The sequence below is a fragment of the Mixophyes fleayi genome, chromosome 5 (genome assembly GCF_038048845.1).
Source record: "Mixophyes fleayi isolate aMixFle1 chromosome 5, aMixFle1.hap1, whole genome shotgun sequence".
Taxonomy (NCBI): Eukaryota; Metazoa; Chordata; class Amphibia; order Anura; family Limnodynastidae; genus Mixophyes; species Mixophyes fleayi.
The window spans coordinates 173,402,591-173,426,378 of NC_134406.1; the positions used below are offsets into that span (position 1 = coordinate 173,402,591).

At 43.3% G+C, this 23,788-nt stretch overlaps 2 protein-coding genes across 2 annotated transcripts in view; one reads left to right on the forward strand and one right to left on the reverse strand.

The window, feature by feature from the left end:
* The window catches only part of SLC35B3 (solute carrier family 35 member B3), a 62,590-nt gene extending 51,556 nt beyond the window's left edge, over positions 1 to 11,034 (reverse strand). The window contains exon 1 of the mRNA XM_075213045.1: positions 10,900 to 11,034. Within this exon, the coding sequence (XP_075069146.1) occupies positions 10,900 to 10,931 (32 nt within the window). The 5' untranslated portion in view covers positions 10,932 to 11,034. The remainder of the gene's footprint in view (positions 1 to 10,899) is intronic.
* Positions 11,035 to 12,065: 1,031 nt separating this feature from the next.
* Positions 12,066 to 15,694, forward strand: LOC142159498 (myb-related transcription factor, partner of profilin-like). Its single transcript, XM_075214396.1, has 3 exons — positions 12,066 to 13,063; positions 13,362 to 13,445; positions 15,687 to 15,694. Exons 1-3 carry the CDS (start codon positions 12,559 to 12,561, stop codon positions 15,692 to 15,694), a joined length of 597 nt encoding a protein of 198 aa, XP_075070497.1. The 5' UTR covers positions 12,066 to 12,558.
* Positions 15,695 to 23,788: the final 8,094 nt, after the last annotated feature.

A 23,788-nucleotide genomic window follows, 5' to 3' on the forward strand; every position in this document is an offset into this window, starting at 1 on the left:
GGACATGTACATTTTAACAAAGCAAGCACTCCACCGAGGAGTGCCACTTTTGTGGATGTAGTGCTTGGTTTGCTTGGGCCCCCTCAAAACAAGCTAACAATAGCTTAGCTGCCTTAAGCCCAACAATGCTGTCAATGAACTCAACATTATTAAACCATGCCTGCTCATGCTACATCTTTAATCTCCTTCTCCTCTCTGGATACGTCTCTCTCATCCCTGAAGAACTGCCAAACTTATGTAGACACAGGGATGGATATTACAACTGGAGTGTCATTTTTTAAAAAACTCTGCACCAAGTTTAATGTGTGAGCAAAACAGGGAATATGATGGAATTCACCCAGCTGTAATGCTGTCACTACATTGGTGGTGTTATCATAAATGACATATCCTGAGGAAAGTCCAAGCAGGATAAGACATGTTGCAATGACATCCCTTAGTTTTTGTAACAGAATGTCATCTGTATGCCTCTTAGTGGAGCCAGAGATACACAGAGTAGCCTGCCTCTGAAAAATGTGACGTATTTGGGTACATGCTGCTTCTGTTCCTGCTGGTGAAGGCGAATCACCAACCCAGTGGACTGTCAGTCATATAATCTTAAGTTAACCACAGATATGTGGACAAGCAAAACTGGGCTAAGTGTACAGTGGGTAGAATGGCATTTTGTAGGCCAGTAATTACATTTTTACAAACCTTCTGGAAGAGGTGAGGAGGGGTTTTCTAGCAAAATGGTGTTGTAATGGAATTTGGTACCGGGGACACAAGACCTCAGTTAACTGTCTAAAACCATCTGCATTAATAGTGGATATTGGACGCAGATCTAATACTAGCATAGTCGCCATGGAGTCTGTGAACTGCTTTGCGACTGGGGGACAGCTTTCATACTTGCTTCCTCTTGCAAAGGATTATTTAATAGTCAATTGTAAACTACTTCTTGGTCTGCTTCTGGGATGAAGATCCACCTCCAGCTGCAGCAGTATCAGTGGAACTAACACTCAAGAATTCCTATGAGGAATCCAGGATAGTGGAGAACTCATCTAGCCTTAGCAACTTGGAAGCAGGGCTCCGATCGCTACTGAGGATATTGATGAGGAAGGTGTTGTGGGTGCTGGGATCTAGCTGAGAGAAGGGACCTAGCTGATACTCGACTGCTTGTTGTAATTTATTTAGCATAGGTTGCAGATTTTCCCAACAGCTTGCTATGAACTTGCTTCAAGTGGCGTAACATGGATGAGGTTCCTAGAGGGTTAAGGTCCCTACCTCTACTGACTGTGGCTTTACAAACACTACAAATGGCTAGACAACTGTTGTCAGGATTTGGACAAAAATAACTTCACACATAAGAGGTGGATTTTTTGGTCTTATGTCCAAGCATGACTATGGCCTTCTTCTTATCACGTGTAAGAACTGCTTCTGCTGGTGCAGGACTTACACAAACAACATCATCCTCATCAACATTCTCATTATCGCCCTCGTCAGCTACACAAATATCCCTCTCATCCTGTTGCAATTCCACAGTGGAATCCTTAATTTGTGTATCACTGGCTATACTTGGGCTCATCCACACATCTGCAGAAGTACTGAAAGGAGGATTCTTTATGGGTACAGTATCAACAAAAGTCAGGCTTACACATAGCACTTGTGGATAGACTCTCTTCATGGATTTGTGTAATTTATGAATCTGAACATACATTTTCTTCTAATATCTTACTGTTTTCTTCCAGCTCGGCTTTTACACGTAAAAGTATTTGGGCACCACTTTCGAGATAGAATGACAAGGCCGTGCTTGCCACGTAGACTGTAGACTTACAACAACACTGGCACCTCTCCTGTTTCTGTGAGAGCTATCACAGTACAATGTGACTGCAGATTTTGAAGACAGCCCTATTATTTCTATTTCAGCAATGACAATTAGCAATGGAGCAATGGACTGTTTCTGTGTGAGCTATAACTCAGTAGAATGTCACTGGAGACTTTTAAGAAAATTGCCACCCCTTCTCTTTCTGTTTTAGATATGACACTGCCCAACTGCACTAGAGACTGGCAAGAACTGTGCTACCCCTTCTGTGTCTCTCTGTGAAATGGCGCTGAATCGTCATTGAAGGAGGTACTTATAGAGTCCAAAACTCGCAAGATCCGATGATGCAACAATGACATTTTGCCTCGTTTTCACTTCCGAGGTTGAGCGAAAGTACAGAGCCAGCTTGGCTCGGACCAGTGAGGGACCTTTACTGGCGCTGGTGTGTGACAAAGGTCATCTGCATATCCGTGATCTGACTGCTTACGGCTGACACGGTCAGATGACAGATTAGGGAATTTTGTCACCTACTGTCAGAATCACCCCCAGATAGCAGAGCGTGCACATGTGTACTTGTGTAATAGTTAGTAGAAAGCTTTCTTACTGGACACAGTATCAACCTTCCGCTAAGTGCAGAGGTAAGTTGGCTTTTGTTTTGCAGGGGTGCAGAAGCTTCCATGTGACTACTTGCTGATGTATAAAGATATTGCCTGTATACATCTTTTCACCTCACATCTCGCTAGTATCTATCTTGGAGGATAGCCACCTGCACTTCTCTTGCAGTGAAGCCCAAACTCCGTTGTGTGGGTCCCTGGTGAAGACCAAAGGCGTGTTAGACTCTGCACCTCCTTGTTTAGCAGCGCCAATACCTGCAGGTGACCTTCAGCGCAAAACTCTCCATCACAATATGTCATGTCTTCTGAAGAACTTGGTGAACTGTCTGCTCGTGACTTGTTACTACACCTAGCCCACAGGGTAGAGAAGCAAAAATCTGAACAGGCTCAGCTGCTCCAATGTATCCAGGGAGTCGCCGTCAGACTAGAATCTCTTCAAGCTTCCGTGGCTGCTTCGCAGGCAGAATCTGTAACCTCCTCTGGCAATTAGCAACCCACTTCTTCTCCTGCATTAGTCTCCACGTCTTCTTTACGCCTTCTTCCTCTGGAGAAGTTCGATGGGGATCCCAAGAAGTATGGGGGATTTTTGAATAAGTGCCATTTCAAATATAACTCAGCATCTTTTCCATCCAAAAGACTTAAAGTTGCCTTTATCATCTCTCTGCTGTCCGGGCAAGCCTTGGCATGGGCCTCTCCCCTGTGGGAAAGAAACGATCCTCTTCTGCAAAATGCCTCTTTATAGATGCCTTTCTCAAGATTTTTGATGAGCCCGGTCAGGTTTCCTCAGCAGCCTCCTGTCTCTTGAACCTGCATCAGGGTTCACAGACTGTAGGTCAGTATGTAGTACAGTTCTGTACATAGACATGAATGGACCTCTGCCAGATGCTTTTCTCAGCGACTTGCTCCCAACCTTCAGAGCCTGGTTCCTTCTGAGGAACCTATGCAGATAAGCCGTTCACGTCTCTCCCCTGAAGAAAGAGAGAGAGACGCTTCAAGCAAAATCTCTACTGTGGCGAACCTGGTCACTTATTGTCTGCCTGTACCAAGAGACCGGGAAATGCCACCTCCTAGTCAGTGACAGGGAGGCCGACCTAGGAGTCAAGTTTACCACTCCCTACACTAGTCCCAGTCCAGATTTTTTTATGTCCATCTCGCTGAACACTTCTATCAGTCCCTTTGTGACATCTGCCTTTGTGAACTCTGGCTCCACCGAAAATTTTATCTCAGCCACTTTGGCTTTGCAACTGCAGATACCCACTCATAAATTGCCTCAGCCTCTTTTTCTTATAGCCGTGGATGGAAATCGAGTGTTCTTCTCCTACGGGTGCAGGATTCTTTTTTTTAAAAAAAAAGACGGGACATTACGTATGTGCATTGATTATAGGCAATTGAACACTATTACCATTAAAAAACAAATATCCACTCCCGCTCATCACTGAGCTGTTTGATCGGATTAGCGGCTCCTCTTCACCAAATTAGATTTACGGGGGGGGGGGGGCGTATAATCGAATCCGTATTAGGGAGGGTGACAAATAGAAGACTGCCTTTAGTACCCGCGAAGGACATTTTGAATATCTTGTTATGTCCTTTGGGCTTTGTAATGCCCCTGCAGTGTTCCAGTCATTCATTAATGAAATATTCCAAGTCCTTCTCTACATTTCGGTGATAGTATACCTGGACGATATTCTGATCTTTTCTCCAGACCTTTCGTTTCACTGTTCTCATGTGAAAGAAGTTCTCACTCGTCTCTGGTCTAACTGGTATTTTGTACACATTCGAGAAATGTGTATTTGAGGTTCCCCAGATTCCATTTACTTTTAAAGTACATCATTTCTGGTGCAGGGCTTGAGATGGATCCAGAAAAACTATCAGCAATCATCAATTGGCTCAGACCTATGGGATTGAAGACGGTACAGCAATTCATTGGTTTTGCAATTACTATAGGCAATTTATCCTACGATTATCTACCTTAATTGCTCCCATTACTGTTCTTACCCGGAAATCGGCCAATCCCAGGATCTGGACTTCTGAGGCCATAGTTGCATTTGTTTCCCTGAAGAAAACATTTTCTTCGGCTCCGGTTCTTGCTCACCCCAACCAACAAAGACCCTTCTTCCTGGAGGTAAACGCTTCATCCATCGGAGTTGGGGCAGTGCTTTCACAGGAATCATCCACTGGAAAATTCCATCTCTGTGGGTTCTTTTCCAAGAACTTTAATGCCTTCGAATGCAATTATGGCATTGGAGATAAGGAATTGCTAGTGGTTAAATCCACACTTGAAGAGATTGTGTCATCTTCTTGAGGGAGCTCTTTACCCAGTTACGGTCTTTACTGATCCCAAAAACCTTACTTACCTCCAGGATGCTCGTTGTCTGAATGATCGCCAGGCTAGGTGTCCTCATTCTTTGCCCGATTCAACCTAAGACTCACCTACCATTTCGGAGCCCATAACGCTGATGATCTCCAGATCTTTTGACATATCTGGTCAATTACCCATTTCTGAACCGCCTCCCATAATCGAGCCTTCCTGTATTGTTGCTTTTACAAAATCCTCCCGTGGGCTGCTCTTATCTGGAACCTCATCTTCGTCCTAAGGCACTTCAATGGGCTCATGCAAGCAAATTTGCTGGACATACCGGTTTTGAAAAAAATGTCTTGTTGTTGTCCCAACACTATTGGTGGGCTACCCTTCGCACAGATGACTTCTTGTGTGACATGTGTTCAGAACAAAATTCCCAGACAACACCCGTCCGGGTTACTTTTACCTCTGCCCATTCCTGATCACCCTTGGGTGAGTCTTTCTATGAATTTTATTACCGACCTGCCTCCCAGTAACAGGTTCAACACCATCTGGGTAACCGTGGATAGAATCTTGAAAATGCCTCTTTGTTTCCTTGAGAGGTCTTCCTTCTGCTGCCAAACTTGCACAAGTCTTCATCAAAGAGATCTTTTGCCTCCACGGCTGTCCACAGGAGATAATTTCTGATTGTGGTGTACAATTTATATCCCGGTTCTGGGGAGCATTTTGTAAAGACCTGGGGGTCGCTCTAAAATTTTCTTCTGGCTACCACCCCCAGACTAATGGTCAGACGGAACGATTGAACCAAGACCTAGAATTATTCCTCTGTTGGTTTTCTTCTCATAATTTAACCAACTGGAGCAACTTGCTGCCTTGGGCTGAATGCGCCCATAACAACCACATTCGCCCTCTGGTTCCTCTCCTTTTTTTTACGGTATGTGGTGCCCACTCCATTCTCCCTGATTTCTCTTCCCTTGCAGTTACAGTTTCGGCTGGTACGTGATTTTGCAAAGATCTGGTCCTCCACCAAGGAAAGGTTGTTAAAGTCCTCATACCAGTACAAACTCTTTGCGGATTGTCACCAAAAACTGATCCCCAGTGTCCATATTGGGGATAAGGTGTGGCTCTCCACATGCAATCTCAGGCTTTCGGTGCATTCCATGAAATTGGCACCACATTATATCAGGCCTTTTCCAGATTATCAATCCTGTAACCTACAGACTCCGTCTTCCTCCTTCTCTTAAAATTCACAACACCTTTCACAATTCGTTGCTTAATCTGTTGGTGCTTAATAAAAAAATTCTCGTGCTCCATCTTCTCCTCAACCTATTCCAACCACGGCTGGTAATGAGTACGAGCTACAGGGAGGCTCCCAATATTTGGTTCACTGGTGGGGTTTCAGCCCCGAAGAAAAGTCTTGGGTGTGTGAGGAAGATCTGCATGCTCCCCGTCTATTGGCTAGTTTCTGTAGGAAGCATTTGTTGACAGATAATTCCCCCGGTAGAGAGGGGGGGATACTGTCAGGTGCTGTTCCCACTTGTCCTCTGCAGCCCGGGATGGACACCTTCCTGCTGTTTCTGTGCAACGGGGTGCTTCCACTCTCACCTGCCGAATCTGACACTAGGGGCGCATGTGAGTTGCCCGGGCAACTAGACGCTTTTCACAGCTTCCTGTTGACGGTCAGCTATTCTGACCACTGAAACCACTGTCCTCCAATCGGATTCAATTGAACTCTATTTTAGGGAGGCTCTGGTACCATTAGGGTGCCAGAGTATCTAGGTCTCCCTGTGCTCCAGCACTCCTGTATTAGTTACAGACTTCTGCCTGACTTCCTGTGTTTTGACCCGGTTTCTCCTGACTCTGCTTTGGATTATCCTTTGGCATTTACTCAGCTCTCCGGTCCTGCCTCCTGGCTTCCTGACCTTGCCTCTGCCTGCTTCTCTGTACCTCGCCTGCCCACACGGTTTGACTACTGCCTGTACGACTACGACTGTTCACCTCACATCTCGCCGGTAGCTACCTTGTAGGACTGCACCCTGCACGTCTCTTGCAGCGAACCCCAAACTGCCTTTCAGGGGTCCCTGGTGAAGACAAGAGGCGTGTTATACTCGGAACCTCCTTGTTTAGCAGCGCCAATACCTGCAGGTGACCTTAAGCCCAAAACACTCTAACATTAACCTTGCTTATAACGGGCACCTTTGATATTGAACGTATGATTTAAAAAATGTTTTCTGTCATGCTATCTGCTGCCCAGAGACAGTGATAGTACCCCTCCCTTTTCTGTGTTCGGGAGTGAAAGTTTTCTGTGTGTTAGAGAGAAGGAAGGTGGATTGTGGGGGATATATGCTGCAGATATCTCTGTGTAAGACTTGTAAAAAATTGTGTTTTGTTTGTCTGACATTGTTAGGTATTAATTGTCTTTATTCTAAGTGTTGAAAATGCATGTACAGGAAAACGTTTTTTTCGAGTATAGTTCAATACTTAAAATGTCTCCGGAGTAGCAGCAGTAGCACATTGAATCAGATCAGTATTTTTTTTTTTTTTAGCATGGTGTACAGCTGTAGGTTGTAGGAAAACAGGTCATTTTTATTTTTTCTCCTGTTTTAAATGGGTGTCTTTGCTCTTACAGTTTTTCTTAGCAAGTGAAGAATACTATTATATATTTTACTTTTAAATTTTATATGTATATAGTCATGGCCAAAAGTTTTGAGAATGACACAAGCTTCTTAGAAGTCTTGCAGTTACCTAAGCAAATAGCAGTAATTAAATGTCAAACATACTCATAAGGACAAGACCACATTTCAAAAGGAAATTGCATAGTAGCAAGTGCAAAAGCAGCAGCTGAAAAAGGTGTTGGTGTCCCTGTGATACTAAATATTGTTATTGTTCCAGATGAACAAACTTTAATATATATGCAATCAGTTTGTTCTTAACAGGAAGTCTCTCAATGGAAGGATGGGGGATGTATCACTGATGCCCAAGGATTGTGGCACAGTAAAGAAGGAATGCCAGTAGCACCACCTACCTGCACTGGCTGAGCTGTCACATGGATTAACCCATATATGTGGGACAAGCATGGTAAGTCTAATAAAGACCAACTGGTATGCCCCTGGATTCTCCACCTTTGTTGCTTACCATTGTTAGGGCTGCCTTATTCGTTTAAGGAGCAATCCAGGCTTGCCAGTGTACACAGAACCTTCTCATCTCCCATCTACCTAATGATGCTTTCAGGTAAAAAAGATTGACTTCATCCAACTTCCTAAGGTGAGAATATTACAGTATGTACTAGTAGGTATAGATTTGTTATTTCTTTGATGTTATGTAAATGTCTATTCCAAGTGCCTCACGGACTGCTAGTATAACAGCAAAAAAATTAGTGCAGGAACATGTTTACAGGGACGGGATTCCACTGATCAGGAACCCATTTTTACTGGACTTGGCTTTAAAATGATGTCTGATCTTTTAAGGCTTAAACAACAACCAATCACCCACAGGCTAGTGGGAAAGTTGAAATGTACAATTGCCTGAGGACCTTCATCTTGTTTTACATGCTATCAGAACAACTCCACGAGGGCCTTTGAATATCTGCCAATACAAATTCTTAATTGGGAAGCTCCCTAATCTGGTGTTAAGCCAAGCTGTGACAGTGAAATAAAATGACTATTCATTTGAAGGAGTTGAAAGCATCTGTGATAGGCACACAACCAAAGCTGCCTTCCATATGCCAGTTCATGAAAGAAAAATAATGATAGGTAATGTTAGGAAGTTTCCTATGTTATGGATTTATCAGCTTGACCGTACCAAGAACTACTCACATCAGCTAGTGATAGTTAAGGAGAAGTTGACTTGGATACACACCTCTTACTGTAAGTAGGTAAAGCCTCCTAAACCAGCGGCTCAAGTGGACGAGATCATGTCAGACAGCCAAGATTTGCACAGTCCTGCTGTACTTGATTAAGAGAAAACACCTAGGCCCTTTTGGGGACATAATAACGCCCACAACGTTAAGATTGCAATATGTTACTCCTGGAGACTCATTGTCTTTTGTCTTCTGATCTTGAGACAAGCAAAAACTAAAATAAAATATTATGGTGACTTCTCTGGAGAGAACTCTGAATTACAGATACATGCAAAAGATGCTATGAATTAAGGTGTTGGGTCTGTTCACATCTGTCTTTTAAATGTTAGGGATAGTATTCCCATGGTTGTAATGCCATTATCTTGGGGAGAAATATAAAAATTGGCGTTGTGTTGCTCATAATAAATGTATGATATATTTGCCAAACTAAAGTAGCCCTTAAAGATGTCGAAACCAGAAAAATAACCTTACAAAGTAGATTGGCTTTGGACCATGTACTGGCCTTAGAGGGGAGAACATGTGCTCTTATAGGACAGGAGTGTTGTAACTATATAGTGGACCATGAAAGTGATATAAATGCTCATATAGATGAGACAGACAAGTTGCAGAAAGTAATGCGGTAGATAGATAGTGAAGGATTGGATCCCTTTGGATTCCTTGGTAAAAGATTGTCCAGCTCATGTTCAGAAATTTTGAAATATATAATGATGGGCCTGGGTATTATGCTAATCATTTATGTATCTGTAAAGTTTCTACCTGTGCTTTTCAAAGGATGTAAAGGTTAAAATACAGCAAGGGTTAACCTGCGATCCACCTAATTATTCCAAGATTGTTAAAGGTAATCAGACATCTGTCTCAGTCACGGTATTCGTGGACAAATAGTAGTCTCAACAGAGACTGTACCTATACACTTGGGTGCCTATAGGGACGCCCTTGTCCGGTATATTGAGTACTGGTTATTTCCCCATCCCTTTTACACATATACCCTTCTCCTTTTGTTATTTGTTTTCCCTAACCTCCTTAATAATAGGACCCCTAGTGTGTAAGAGTATGTAATTAAACCCAAATGTCACATCTACTATGACAGGGTCTTGATTTGTAGGAGGATATAATTCTCAGAGGGAGGATTGTTATAAATATAATGGAATTTGGATGAATTTTAGAAATAAATATATATGTGTTTATACTTTAAATAGTTAATACAAGTTAATATTCTGCAGGGAAGAATAGTCTGATTGATTGAGGCCGTACAAAGAGGGAGATAAGGCACATTCTTCGTGTTTGTCTGTACCAAGGTACCAGAAGACAAGATTAAACTAGATGTGTAGTGGGCCCCTCCAAAGACAAATTCTGTATAGGGGTAGTGCTAAACACACCCTATGTAACTAACACTTTGCCCAGCATCAGTAAAGGTATATGTGATTGATCAAATGCATTGTTTCTTGTTCAGACTCTTGTTAGAGTGCTGCACCCATGCTTGCATGAAATAAAGAAAAGAACACTTGGATCTTGTGGCTTATGTCTCTGACTTCATAATGATTGGTAAAAACTAAAAGCTATAACAAGTTTCTGTAGATGCTCTAGTGTATCTGAGGTCCAGAATGCAGAGATTGATAGAAGCTGATGAAGCTGAGAGTCATGAGAGCTAGAAAGTACCTCCAAGGCAGGGAGGGGGGCAGCTGACATGTCCTGAACGTGAGCCAAGTAGTATGAGTGAGTAAGCTGGAATTACCACAACTATGTACAGGCAGAGAGAGAGAGATTGAGAGTCCCAGTCAGGTTTTGGGTCAAGCAACTTTTCTACCCAAAGCAATTAAATTAACAATGTCGGTGTGTGAAGTTTCAAGTTGTAAATAAAGTCCTACCTCATTTATTTTCACAAAGAATGATGGTCTGACACCTATGCATTTCAACACTGCTCTGGTGGGAAACAGCTACACCTGCTGTATTCACACTACAGGTACTTTGCTTTTATTAAGTATATGCAGAGACAATGTTTTTGCTGATTCAGTTGAGAATCACCAAGTTGAGAGGAGCTAAGGTGAAGGACTCAAAAGTGTTCCATATGTATGTGACAATAGGAGAATACACCTATACCACACACCAGGCAGACAGGTATTACAGAATCAATGCAGAAACGGTATTGCATGCTAACAAAGTATAACTATCAAACTTCTTGCAGAAAGAAAAACATAATCTAAATGCTATCACTTCCCTAATCAATTTCTATATTGTCACATGTGCAGTAGGTGTGTGCAGTAGCTTATTGAAAGCTGATATCCCATATGCTAAATGCAAATTCAGTATTAAGTAAAAATCACACATTTAGTACCTTTCTTGCTTGCTGATATGTTGCTGATTCATGTTCTGGCTACTTTTATAATATTCCTTTCCAGTAGATGACCCCTTTTTTATTGGCCGTAAACATTACCTTAAAGAAAAAAAAAAAAACTGCTGCCGTGGCTGATTAGCTCACTTCCTTGTTCTCTGATCCTGTATTACCTGTTGGAAACTTCACAGAACAGTTCACAAGGAAATGTTTAACTTAAGGTACTTCTTGACACCAACTGCATACTGTGTGCAAGTTTTAGAAAGTGGCAATCTGGCACTCTAAGATTAGAACTTGTAGTCTGTTTTCAGTTGTAGAAAAATAAGAGAAACATACCTCCTTCACTAAAATATAATTGTGTGTGTTTATATGTGCAGAATTGTAGGTTTTATAGCAAAAATACATTTATATCACATGGTGCTTTAACTAGACCAGTTTAGTAGATTGTAATTTTACTGGAGTCTTACAGTTTATTAAACAAAAAATATTAATTTATATGCTTTGTAACTCTGTACAAGCTAGTCATTTATTTCTTTACTATCAATACAGTTAAGTCATATGTCTCAACATTTACATTACTTAAATCGAATCATGGCCACGTCTATTCTAAAAGCGGAGAGTGGTTATGGGATGTCTTCAGTGCTAGTCCGCCCCCACCATGGGAGAATTGGGAAGTATGGTTGAATCGAGTCTAATTTCAACACTGTTGGACTTTTTTAATAAATAAGAATATTTGGACCTAGGCTCAGTCTCATTAGGGACAAATATAACCTTTAATGATATCCATTGCATCCTTAAACTGTCCTTTGTCCTGAAAAGGGCATCTATGTATTGCTATGCTTTTAATGTGCCACCCTAGATTTGTTTCACCAGATATTACAAATACAGGCTTCTTTTGGAGCGGTTACGCTATTCAGATTCCAGTTACCTATAGAAATCATTGACCAAATGGTTGCCAATAACTCAGGACAATGACTCCAGCACTGATTGGACAGGGGTGCATTGACACTGAGGGCTAGATTTACTATCAGGCGTGATGCATGGCGGCTTCAAACCGCCATGCATCGCGGCGGTTTTCCGGCGTGTTTGCATTGCAAACAGCCGGATTTACTAATGGGCGCTTGTCAGCTTCAATTCGAAGCCGCCGGCGATGTCACGGCGGGATGTAATGCTCAAAGCCGCCGGCGGCTTTGAATAGAACATGGCGCTTTTGCTTTAAATGACGGCGCTTTTGTGTAAAGGCGGTTTTTTTGAAAATTACACCTGTCTCCTGGCCTGTTACTATTGGCTATTTTAAAAATCAGGAGATTTGACATCACAAGCCCTATATAAACCACTGGCCTGACACTTTTTCTTTGATAGGGGTTTGAGGAGTTTTTTGAGAGGAGTTTGGAGGATAGTGGTTTGCTGAGAGTTGGTGAGAGTTGGAGTTTGGTGGATTGGTGGAGCGATATCTGTTTGAAGTGTGAGTAGTCCTGTGGTTTTTGCCTGTTTTGTACATTTATTTTCTCATTTATTTTCTGTCTTGTATTTTTTGTATTTGTCCTTTGTCTGTGTTACTTGTGTGTGACTGTGTGGAGAGTGTGTCTGTAGGTAGTGTAGTTTGTTCTTTGTGTTTGTAAGTCCTTCAGTGTTTTGTGTTTTTCTGTCTTCTGGGTAAAAATGTCCAGAGATAGGAGGGGAGAACAGGCTGAGGAGAGGGAGATGGAGGTTGAGGGGTCAGAGGAGGGAGAGGGAGAGGTTGAGGAGACAGGACAGGGCAGGAAGACCAAGACAGGGAGGAATGTGCGCTTCTCACATGATGAGAATTGTGTGTTGGTGCACAATATCATTCCCTGCTACGAGGTCATCCTAGGGAACCTGGCAGCCCGGACTCCTCTAAGGCGGCGTCACCAACTGTGGGGGAGAGTCTGTGATGCCGTGAACGCGGTGGGCCCACTGAAGCGGACAGTGGCACACTGCCGCAAGCGCTTCTCTGATATTAAGAGGAGGCTTAAAGAGAAGATGGCCCAGGAAAGGAGGTCGACAAGGCGCACGGGTGGTGGCCCCCCACTTCGTATGGAGTACACCACGTACGAGGAGGAGCTGCGCCAGATAATGCCGGCAGAAATTGTAGAGGGCATAAATGTCCAGGACACCGACTCGCCCTCTTTTGGCCAAGTAGTTGGTGAGTTATTTGTTTTTTTTACCCTAACAGTATTTTAACTGCTTTTCTCTTTTTAAAACTGCTTTTCTCTTTTTAAAACTGCTTTTCTCTTTTTAAAACTGCTTTTCTCTTTGCAAACGTTTTTTTTTTTATTTTTTGTTTTCTTTTTCAAAGTGTATATTTGCCTCTAATAGTTTGTAAAGGTTTTTTTTTCTCATAGAAAAAAAAAAAATTGTAAACACATTTGTGCAATAAACAGTATATTTTGATTATTTTTTTTTTCTGGAAATACATTGTATGCTTTTTCTAATATATCCAGAATCGCCAGGACCGCAGTTCAGTCCCAGTGCCAGACCTACACCTCCACCTTCAGCGAGAGATTCGGGCACAGACGAGCAAGCAGGTGCGTGATTTCTGTTTAGGAGAGAAATAATGGAGTTACTTGATTTTCTGTGCAAATGTTGCTGTCAATGTTGTTTTTTTTTTTTCTTTTTATTGTTTGCAATGAGAAGTTAGGGCTACATTTTACTCAACTGATATGTTGCCTATAGAAACCCATCAGAATATACCTTTACTTTATTTATTGCATTCAACAAAATGACAGCTAAAATCTGATTGGTTGCTATAGGCAACATCTCCACTTTTGATAGCATGCACTTTAGTCAAAATAACCCAGCATGTACTACACAGTCCTAATGATAATGGGTATTAAAAGGATAATAAGTGCATCCGTAAGCAGGTAGCATAGGACTAGAAATCAGGAATGCAAACATTGTGAAAGAATCTGTAGTTGCTAAAGATTATTCTTTCCTATCCAGTGTTCAGAATGCAATATACAAACATATTATATACTATATACTTACCGTCATTTTTCATACACAGGGCCCTCTTCATACCAGCCACCTCAGGCGGAGTCCCTGGAAATGTCCCCTGAGCCAGAGGATCTAACAACCATCACCCTGGTAACAGTGGATGCCCCTGTGTCTGGCCTCCAGGAAGTTTCACCTGGCCCTGCTGAACCATCACACCAGCAACCTGCACCTGCACCTATGGACCCAGCCAGAGAAATGGCGCTGTCTATTGGCGCATTCCAGCAGCAACAGACATTATTCATGGACAGGCAAACTGGGCACATGTCACAAATTGCGGCCCAGTTGAGGCGAATACACCGCTCCACGAGCCAAATCCCTGCTGCAATAAACCGGCTGGCGAGCGCTTTGGAGCAGACAAATGTGCAGCTGGCCCAAATGTCTGGGTCTGTGGACGCCATGCATTCCTCCATTCGCGAGGGGAATGCCAACGTTATCCGGCTGGCAGGCCAACTCCAGCAGGAACTGATTGCCCGCTTGCCGGCCCCTTTTTCATCGGCCTCCACCAGTGCCGCTAGCACGCCTACCACATCTCTACAGAGTACTCCTCCAAGGAGAGGTGCTCGCACCAGGGGTGGGCGAGGGAGGGGAGAGAGTGGCACCAAGCATAGCGATATGCCTGCAAAAAGACATCGCTAGCACAATGTTTGTTATTTATTAATGTTTTGTCAAGTTTCTATAACGATTATACGTTTTTATTTATTGTGTTCTGCAATAAATGCAGTTAAATTTCTATTGTGTCAGTCTTTCTTTTCTGCACATTAAACAAGAGTATTCTGATTTTTTAACAACTATGCACTAATTTCATGTAAACATTGACCTCTGACTGTCACATTCCAGGGATGTTCATATTTACCACATGAGGAGTACACACTATCCTGTTTTTAAAGGTTCCAATGTACAAAAAATTTACAATAAAATACTAAAATTGCACTCACATAAAACACATTTTTGAGCAAAAAATGTTTTTCATACTATGTACTTACAAGTAAAGTAGTTTGCAATTAGACGGTCTCTAATCTCCCTTCCGCCCTCTGTGCTCTGCACATCACCAGATGTGACACGGACCCCTTCTTCTTCACTGTCTACTGCAATAATCGGTGGGGTAAGTTGATGTATTGCTAGATTATGTATCAAACAGCCAGCCAGGATAATTTCAGACCCCTTTTCAGGTGCATACATAGCCACACAACCCGATTATTCTAGTAACCTGAATCTAGTTTACCAAAGTACAAAGGTACGCTATAACACACCTCTACTAAATCAGTAAATAAATTGCATGGTGGGAAGACACAAGAGAAAAAGAAACCAAAACAACACTGCAATTACAAGACACTGGCCTTTTAACATATACAATCCCAAAGAAAAAAAATTTGTACATGAAATGGCCCTTTTCCTTCTGTTCTGATTGCCCAAATATCAGAAACAGCACACTGTTTGAGCAATCTCGCCGCTCACAAGCAGCGCTTTCATTTTGGTCTATTGAATGGCGGTTTTCCGGCGGCTTTATAAACCCCCTAATAGTAAATCCGGCTGTTTGTATGTTGAACATTGTTGAAACCGTCATGGCGATGTATACAGAGGCGGGTTTGAAAACATCTTTTCTGGTCGTTTGGACGGCGGGTTTAGCCTTAGTAAATCCGGCGATGGCTAAACCGCCGCCAAACCCGCCGAAATTCGGCGGGTTTACAAACACGCCTGATAGTAAATCTAGCCCTGAGTGTGTGTTAGCTGATCAGCATATCTCTAGTACAATTTCTTTTTTTATTCCACAGTATCGTGAAGTACTTCTCCACAGCAACTGTTTCCTTAGTGAGGTTTATTCTAAGTGTGCATCAGCCTAATATATTTATTCAGGAGAGGACAAATTTTAGAAAAATCCCCAGAAAAGATAAGAAAATTTCATATTTGAATTCTGTGGAGAAATAGTTGGATAGTTAGTAAAGATATATATGAATATCAAACACCAAAGATGTATTTTTAATATGCCAACATAATTATTAAATGTATAATATAGTAATGATCATTTGAATAAACTGAGAAATGTACATATTTACAGTAGAGATATGTGCGAACTCTTTATTTTGGTTCTAAAACTGCTTTTGTGTTTTGATTTTGGTTCTGGTTTTGCCCAAAATCCTGAAAGGTTTTGGATCTGGATTTAATTAAAAATTGTAAAAAATAGGTAAAATTATGTGATTTTGAGCTTCTTTTGCTCCCTCATGACTATTTATAGCATTAACATTCATTTACAGTCCATTTTCTAATGATATCTTCACAACTATCCAAATTATCTCTAATTTTGGCCAAAGGCTACAGCGAGCTGGCTGGCTAAAATTAGTGACAGAAAAGCGGTACAAACAGAGCTGGATTAAAACTTTGGGGGGCCCGGCTCACTTTAGACATGGGGCCCCTATGATGTAACATGGTTATCATTTTAGACAAATACACAGACAGTACTGTGTGCACTACTGGTAGGTGCACTCTGCTCTGCCTCACATGCAGTACAGTGTGAAGCGGAGTAAAGTGCCATGTGTTCAGAGCAGGCTGAGTTTCAGACAGTAGAGAAAATTAATGTAGTATCTTGCAAGCCTGTAATATGGCTGCCATCTAGAATCTCAAGTGAAGGGAATGTGGATAGTAAATAATGGCTGTTGGATTTTGAATGAGATATGTGAGATGAATGGAGTGAGTCTGTGTGGTCTTCTCACCCCTCCCCCTGCACATACACAATGCATTCACACACCTGGCAAAATAGGTATAGCTTAAAACATACACACACACACCTTTAGATAATAGTTAGTCAAAACACACACACACAATTACTTATATATTTATATTACAGGCAATTAATGTAATATAAGGCACCAAAATCTATCATTTGTGTAAAATATTGTTGCGCTGTTTACTGTTTTATAATATAATACAACACACTTTAAATTAAGTTATATCTTGCTGTGGTTATTCTTGAAGATATGAGCATAAGCTATTATACAAATACTGGTCCTGTGGATTTAAGGGAATATAAGAATTATATTTCTTAGGTTAATTTAGAAGTACCTTTGCGAGAAATTGGTTGACGGTAATAGTCATATATATATATGATGGTATTAAATGGTCTTCCATACATTTGCCAGAATATTAAGGAGATTAAAACCCATCAACAGAGGAAATCTTTTTACAGATCGCTTCTCTGATGGTACCAGATTGCCGCTGGTAAAAGATGGATTAATATAAGACCAAAATCACATCAGTTGGGAGGCCATCTATAACGGCAACATCTCGCAACTCCTGGCCATCTCCCCAGTCCAGATACACTCTTGCGACAGGCACTTGCTTCTCCCGTCCATCTGCCACAGTAACTTTGGCAGTGCGATCCTGCAATACTGCAGCAGGATCAATAAGACGGGGACTCACAACAGTAATTGAGTAATTGAGGCCCCTGAGTCTCTCAGTCCTTCACCCTGCAGGGGCCCCACTTGGACCGGCTGCAGGTTTCTCCACATGTTTTTGGGGGTCTTTTGGACACACAGGTGACTCTTTCCGCTGAGTCACCTTCAGACACGCCACACTCCATTGGGCTAGCAGGGGTGGAAACAGTCTCTAATAGCTCACCTTTGCCAGTTAAGCATATCTGCCGGGCCCCAGTACTCGGATTAGGGCATGAGTCTGGGGTGTTTTTCCCACAGTTGTAGCACTTCTTCTCCAGCCTAGGCTCCAGTGGTCTCAGATAACTCCCAGGGACAGGGCGGGGCGGTGGCTGACTAATGGTACCCGAAGGGTTAGGTCATTGCTTTTGGGAGTGAGTAGAAGAGGGGTGTCCCCCTGTTTGTACAGTCCTTTGGTGTTGGCTGTTAACCTGACGCTTCTGCCAGTGTGGCCTCACTGCCACATACTGATCCGCCAGCTGGGCGACTGCTTCCAGGGTGCCTGGCTTCCAGTCTAGCACCCATTCTGTCACCTTCGGTGCGCACCGGTGGAGAAACTGTTCTTGGCACGTTAAGTCTATTACCTCATCCATGGTCTGGGCACCTGCTCTGCGCACCCACTTCCTGGCAGACTCCCGCAGCAGGTTGGCAAACTCCTCATGGGTGGCATGGAAGTCCTTTGTAAAGTCCCGGAACTTCAGAGGATAGGTCTCTGGGGGAATAGTGTACCATTTAAGGAGTACCCTTTTCACTATATCATAGTCCGCATAGTCCTCTGTGGGCACCCCACGGTAGGCCTCCACTGCACGCCCTTGCAGTGTGGACACAATATGCTTAACTCATTCCTCTCTGGGTACAGCGTGTAGCCTGCAAGTCCTTTCAAATACCTGCAAGTGCTCATCAATATTCCCAACACAGACCTCAAATTTAGGGCAAGGTAGAGATGACAGTCCTGATCCTCTAGGGGGTGCCTCCCGTGTAGGCTGCATGGCTGGGGCCCTTCCCTCTTAGTGCCATGCCTCGATGACCTGTGCCTGCTCAGCTGCAGATGCGTTGTGCCCTAAGGCCGCCACCTGGATCTTTAGCCCAGCAGCCCTGCGCTCATCAAAGGATAGAGGGGATGGTTGTGCGGATGAAGTCTGCTTGTTAGAGGTCGCTGCAGTCTGTTGAGCAGGGATCTCTGCTTTCTGGGCATCTGGGGTACCATTCTGTCTGTGCCATTCCCTCAGTGTCTCTCTTCTCTGCTCAGTTTGGCGAATGGCTGATGTCGATGCCCTTGGCACTGCACAGAGTCTCGAGGTCCGCCCTGGACATGTTGGTGTAATCAGACATCCTGTGCGTTCTCCTGGCTGCAGTTATTCCTCTCCTGAATAACTCTGCTCTCCTGATTGGTTCACAAAAACTCACCTGCTGTTATCCCACCACTTGCCACCGGAAATCTGTGATAGGATGGACCACCTATGCCACCCTGTCTGTTGTTGCTGGGAACTGGCTGGGCTTACTTTGCCACTGCTCCCTTACGTTATCCCAAATGCACCCTCTTGCTGCAGTAAAACTTACAATGCTGCCACCACTGAGCTTGTTTATGGCGCTCAGAACCACATTCCTTCTGGGAAACTGCCACTGCTAGTGTACTCCTGTTCTGGTACACTTGGGCTGGTAACTCGGTACCTCTTACTATGGATCAGGGTTGCTGTGGATGGATCCCCCCTGGCCTATCACACTGACCAGAGCTGCAGGGTAGCGGCAGAGCGGTGGTACTGAAGAGCTGGGTCCAAACCTCAGAAACAGCTGGTGAACGGATTAGATTTAGGGTCTAATCTGCAGATCACAGGATTACAGCAATATTGAAGAAGTTGTCAAGCAGGGTCTTGAAGCAAAGAGTGATGTTTTATTTCGCTCAGGTGCCCTGACAAGGACAGTTCCACTGATTAAAGGTATCAGTGGTCAGATGGAACATCAGAATAATACATTTCAGTGTACAGGACAGTGCTTTATATACAGATTTGGACACAGGCTATTTTTAAAATCAGGATGTACCAAAACATAGATTTACATGAATTGCAAAGCAACAATATTTACACTTATCTGTGAAATTCTAGAAATGCTGTGATGTCCTGCATCTTTGTTTTAGACGCAGGAAATCTAGCAGCACGTTTTAAATTAAACCTTCCTGTCTCCAAGTGAAACCTCACACATCATAAGACCCAATTAACGTATGGGGTCTTTCTTCAGAATACACATTCCCACAGAACTTCACAAACCAAAACGAGCCATTTTCCCACATCACAATGCACAAAAGGCTCATTGCATCAGATACATGCAACAGAAATAGGCATTTGCTTTAGAAAGATTAAAACAGAAAAAACAAGTTTTCGACCCTGGTCTCAGAAATAACGATTTCCCTTACCAAAATATACACAATATCAAAAACAAGTGCATGTACAATTATATAAATAAGCGCCCTGCGCTATTTCCTTTAAATAAATTTATACCATAAATTATTTATATGTGATCCAGTCACACCAGCCTTATGCCAAAATACTGAGGCTGTCTATCTATATTGTACCCCGTTTATAAGAAAAAGAAAAGAGGTACTGTACAGAAAAAATGTAAGAATGGAGGATAAAACAGCAAGAGATAATAATAATGAAATGATTTGCAGGAAAGCAGACAAGGAGATTTACATCAAGATAACAGCTGGACTGGGTACTACAGGGAATTGGTTCTCAACTATTTTATTAATCCCCTTAAATCTTGAACTAACCTGTAGTCCCTCCCCTATTCTTCATAATTATATCAGGGAGTTACATCAGCCATCCATCCAGAGCCCTGTCCATCTTTTAGCCCATAAGGGACCCGGTATTTTTGATTACAATATTTCTACTACCTGCATTGGACTTGTATCTACAACAGAGAAGTTCAAAATTAACCCTTGTGAAACATATTCTGTACCTCCCATATGTGTCATCCTGGAATATCTAAGAAAAGCACCATCAGAAGCACAGTATATTACACATGCTTATTAATCGTGGCCAAATAAGTTAGTATGAACCACCACAACTGGAAGAAAGAATGTTAGAAAGACCCAATATTAACTTCTCACTTAAAAGGAAAATTGTGCACTTCTCCTGTAAGCCCTACAACTCTATCTCTCTCTGGCAAGGTTTTCTAAGGAATAGTAAAAATTCTAATTAATATCAGATATGCAAACAGGGCCTTCTCACCTCTTTGTCTGTTTTACCCAATTTGTTTATTAGTTTACTATGTTTGTCCCCAATTGTAAAGCGCTATGGAATATGTTGGCGCTATATAAATAAATGATGATGATGATGATGATGATAATACACTTTTTTCTTTACTTTTTATTTTTTTCTTATCATTAGTAAAACAGACTTCGCACCTTAGTCTGTTTGCTTATGTATCCATTCAATGGTAGCAAATGTTATGTCTAGATAATAAGTTATCTCTAGTATTTTATCACTTACTCTGTCCTATGATATATTGTTCTTACTGGATTTAAGTCTATAGTAACAGTGCACACAGGGTCAATTAGCTGGAACCATTGTCTCAACCCAATGGATATCTCTATTTTCTCTTCTTAGTAAATATGAGTGGGGCAGTATTCCCTCTCTGATTTCTGAAAATAAGCCATTACAGATAATAAAACATACTTATTACAATGACCTTTCACTAATACAGTGGTTCCCAAACTTTTGCAGTTCACGGCACCCTTAGAGTCTCCAAATTTTTTCAAGGCACCCCTCCAAAATAATTACTGAGCAGTCCTGTTTTAGAAGTAGTTGGGTCAAAAAATTGTAATAAGTATTTAGGTCACGAAAAAATACTTATTTAGTTGTATGCAAAAATGCCCCTCTGCATCCAGAGACACTGCCCCCTCTGCATCCAGGGACACTGCCCCCTCTGCATCCAGGGACACTGCCCCCTCTGCATCCAGGCACTCTGCCCCCTCTGTATCCAGGCACTCTGCCCCCTCTGCATCCAGGCACTCTGCCCCCTCTGTCACGCTGTCCCCTCCTCTGCCCTCTGTCACGCTGTCCCCCCTCCTCTGCCCTCTCTCACGCTGCCCCCTCTGCCACACTGTCCCCCTCCTCTGCCCTCTGTCACGCTGTCCCCTCCTCTGCCCTCTGTCACCTCCTCTGCCCTCTGCCACGCTGTCCCCCTCCTCTACCCCCAGGCACGCTGCCCCCTCTGCAGCCCTCTGTCACGCTGCCCCATCTGCAGCCCTCTGTCACGCTGTCCCCCTCTGCTGCCCGCTGTCCCCCTCCGCTGTCACACTGTTCCCCTCCGCTGCCACACTGTCCCCCTCTGCTGCCCACTGTTGCCCTCTGCTGCCACACTGTCCCCCTCCGCTGCCCGCTGTCCTTCTCCGCTGTCACACTGTCCCCTTCTGCTGCCTGCTGTCCCCCCCGCTGTCACACTGTCCCCCTCTGCTGCCACCTGTCCCCCTCTGCTGCCACCTGTCCCCCTCTGCTGCCACCTGTCCCCCTCCGCTGCCACCTGTCCCCCTCTGCTGTCACCCTGTCCCCCTCCGCTGTCACCCTGTCCCCCTCCACTTACACACTGTCCCCCTCCGCTGCCACACTGTCCCCCTCCGCTGCCACACTGTCCCCCTCCGGTGCTACCTGTCCCCCTCTGCTGTCACCCTGTCCCCCTCCGCTGTCACACTGTCCCCCTCCGCTTCCACACTGTCCCCCTCTGCTGCCACCTGTCACCCTGTCCCCCTCCGCTGTCACCCTGTCCTCCTCCGCTGTCCACTGTCCCCCTGCGCTTCCACACTGTCCCCCTCTGCTGCCACACTGTCCCCCTCTGGTGCCACACTGTCCCCCTCTGGTGCCACCATCCTTTTCACTCTGCCCCACGCCAGACATAAAAAAAAGAGAAGACAGAAACTTACCAATCAGCGCGTCGCCGGGACCCAGCAGCCTCCTCTCTCCCGCAGCTGTCACTGAATATAGATGCCAGTGACAGCGCCGCGGCACCCCTGGGAGCCGCAGCGCACACTTTGGGAACCGCCGCAGTAATATCAATACATTTACAAGGCTCACTATTTTCCCTGGCTGCACTTTGATTATTATCCCCATAAGGTGGGTGTGTTGACATTTTTTTTTGTTCAGATTTTAAAGGCCTATCCTGCCATTGAATGGGATACTAATCTCTCTCCAGCCTATTGATTTCTAAACCTGTCTCACTGATTCCAGCCACTACCTCTGTGGGTGGGAACGCCCCACCCTTTTCCTTGCCTATGTGGCAGTTCCTGTATATTAACAGCAGCGCTATGGTTGAAACAAAAAGTGGGTTAATCCTCTTATTCTGAAACATTACATTTTATACCACTTAAGATGAGTAATGAGTTACACTTGTTATTTTTATTATTACCTTTTGCTGCGCATGCTCTCTAGTGCCACATACTCACTTCCTGTTGCCACAGTTTGTTTAATTCTCAGTTTTAGTAATTTACAGAAATATTTTTATCTCTAACTGGACTCAATACTTGTGGATCAAAATTAAAAATTTTTAGGAAAAAAGTTTCTCACGATCAACAGTCATTTTGACCCACTTACCACAGTACACTGTTGCATACTTACCTTATTTCCTACACACTACATACTTCGTCGACCTTATTGGGCCTTCTCTGACCTGTAAATCAGTCACATAAGCCATCTTTCACATTGGTTTAGTGCCCATATGGAAATGGAATCTTCAACATTTTGCAACACAAAACTCCTGCTAGAGATTTTAGTTGGCTGTTGGTGAATTCTGTAAGCTGCGTCCTCTTACTTCTTATCCACTGTGTACCACTGAACAATTCACGAGAGCGTACACAGCGAGGTCCCTAACACAGTCACTTTCAACTGGGAAAACGGAAATATCAACGTTTAGTGCCTGTGTGGAAACGGACGCCTCAGCACTTTTCAGCACCAAACAATACTCCGCCTTTCCAGTGGAGCTCCTGTTGAGTACTTCACAACTGGGAGCACTAAATATTGAATAATACAAGCCTATCCAGCGAGTTTCCTCCCACCATCGACAATTTCTCAATCAGGGTGCTTATGCAACATGTGTGGCCCAATCCCACAGCTTACAGTTACTAGTTATCTGTACGCATTACGATTACAATTGGAATTATGACAAAAAACCCTGTTTTGGTATCACCGTATACCTGGTATACCTCAACGACTTTTAGACCCTGTTTTCTCAACAGTAACCTTTCTCCTCAACTATACTTTGCTTCCACAGTCACAACATTCACAATTTACATACACCTTTGTTTTCTGTACAGAAAAATATTTTCCCAAATGTTGGTAATAACTTCTCAGAGGTTTTAACAATTAAATTCACTATAAAATACAACAGCAATATCTATCAATATAACTGTTTAAACATGTGGCAAATGTACAGGGAAATATATGTGTATTCTATGCAAA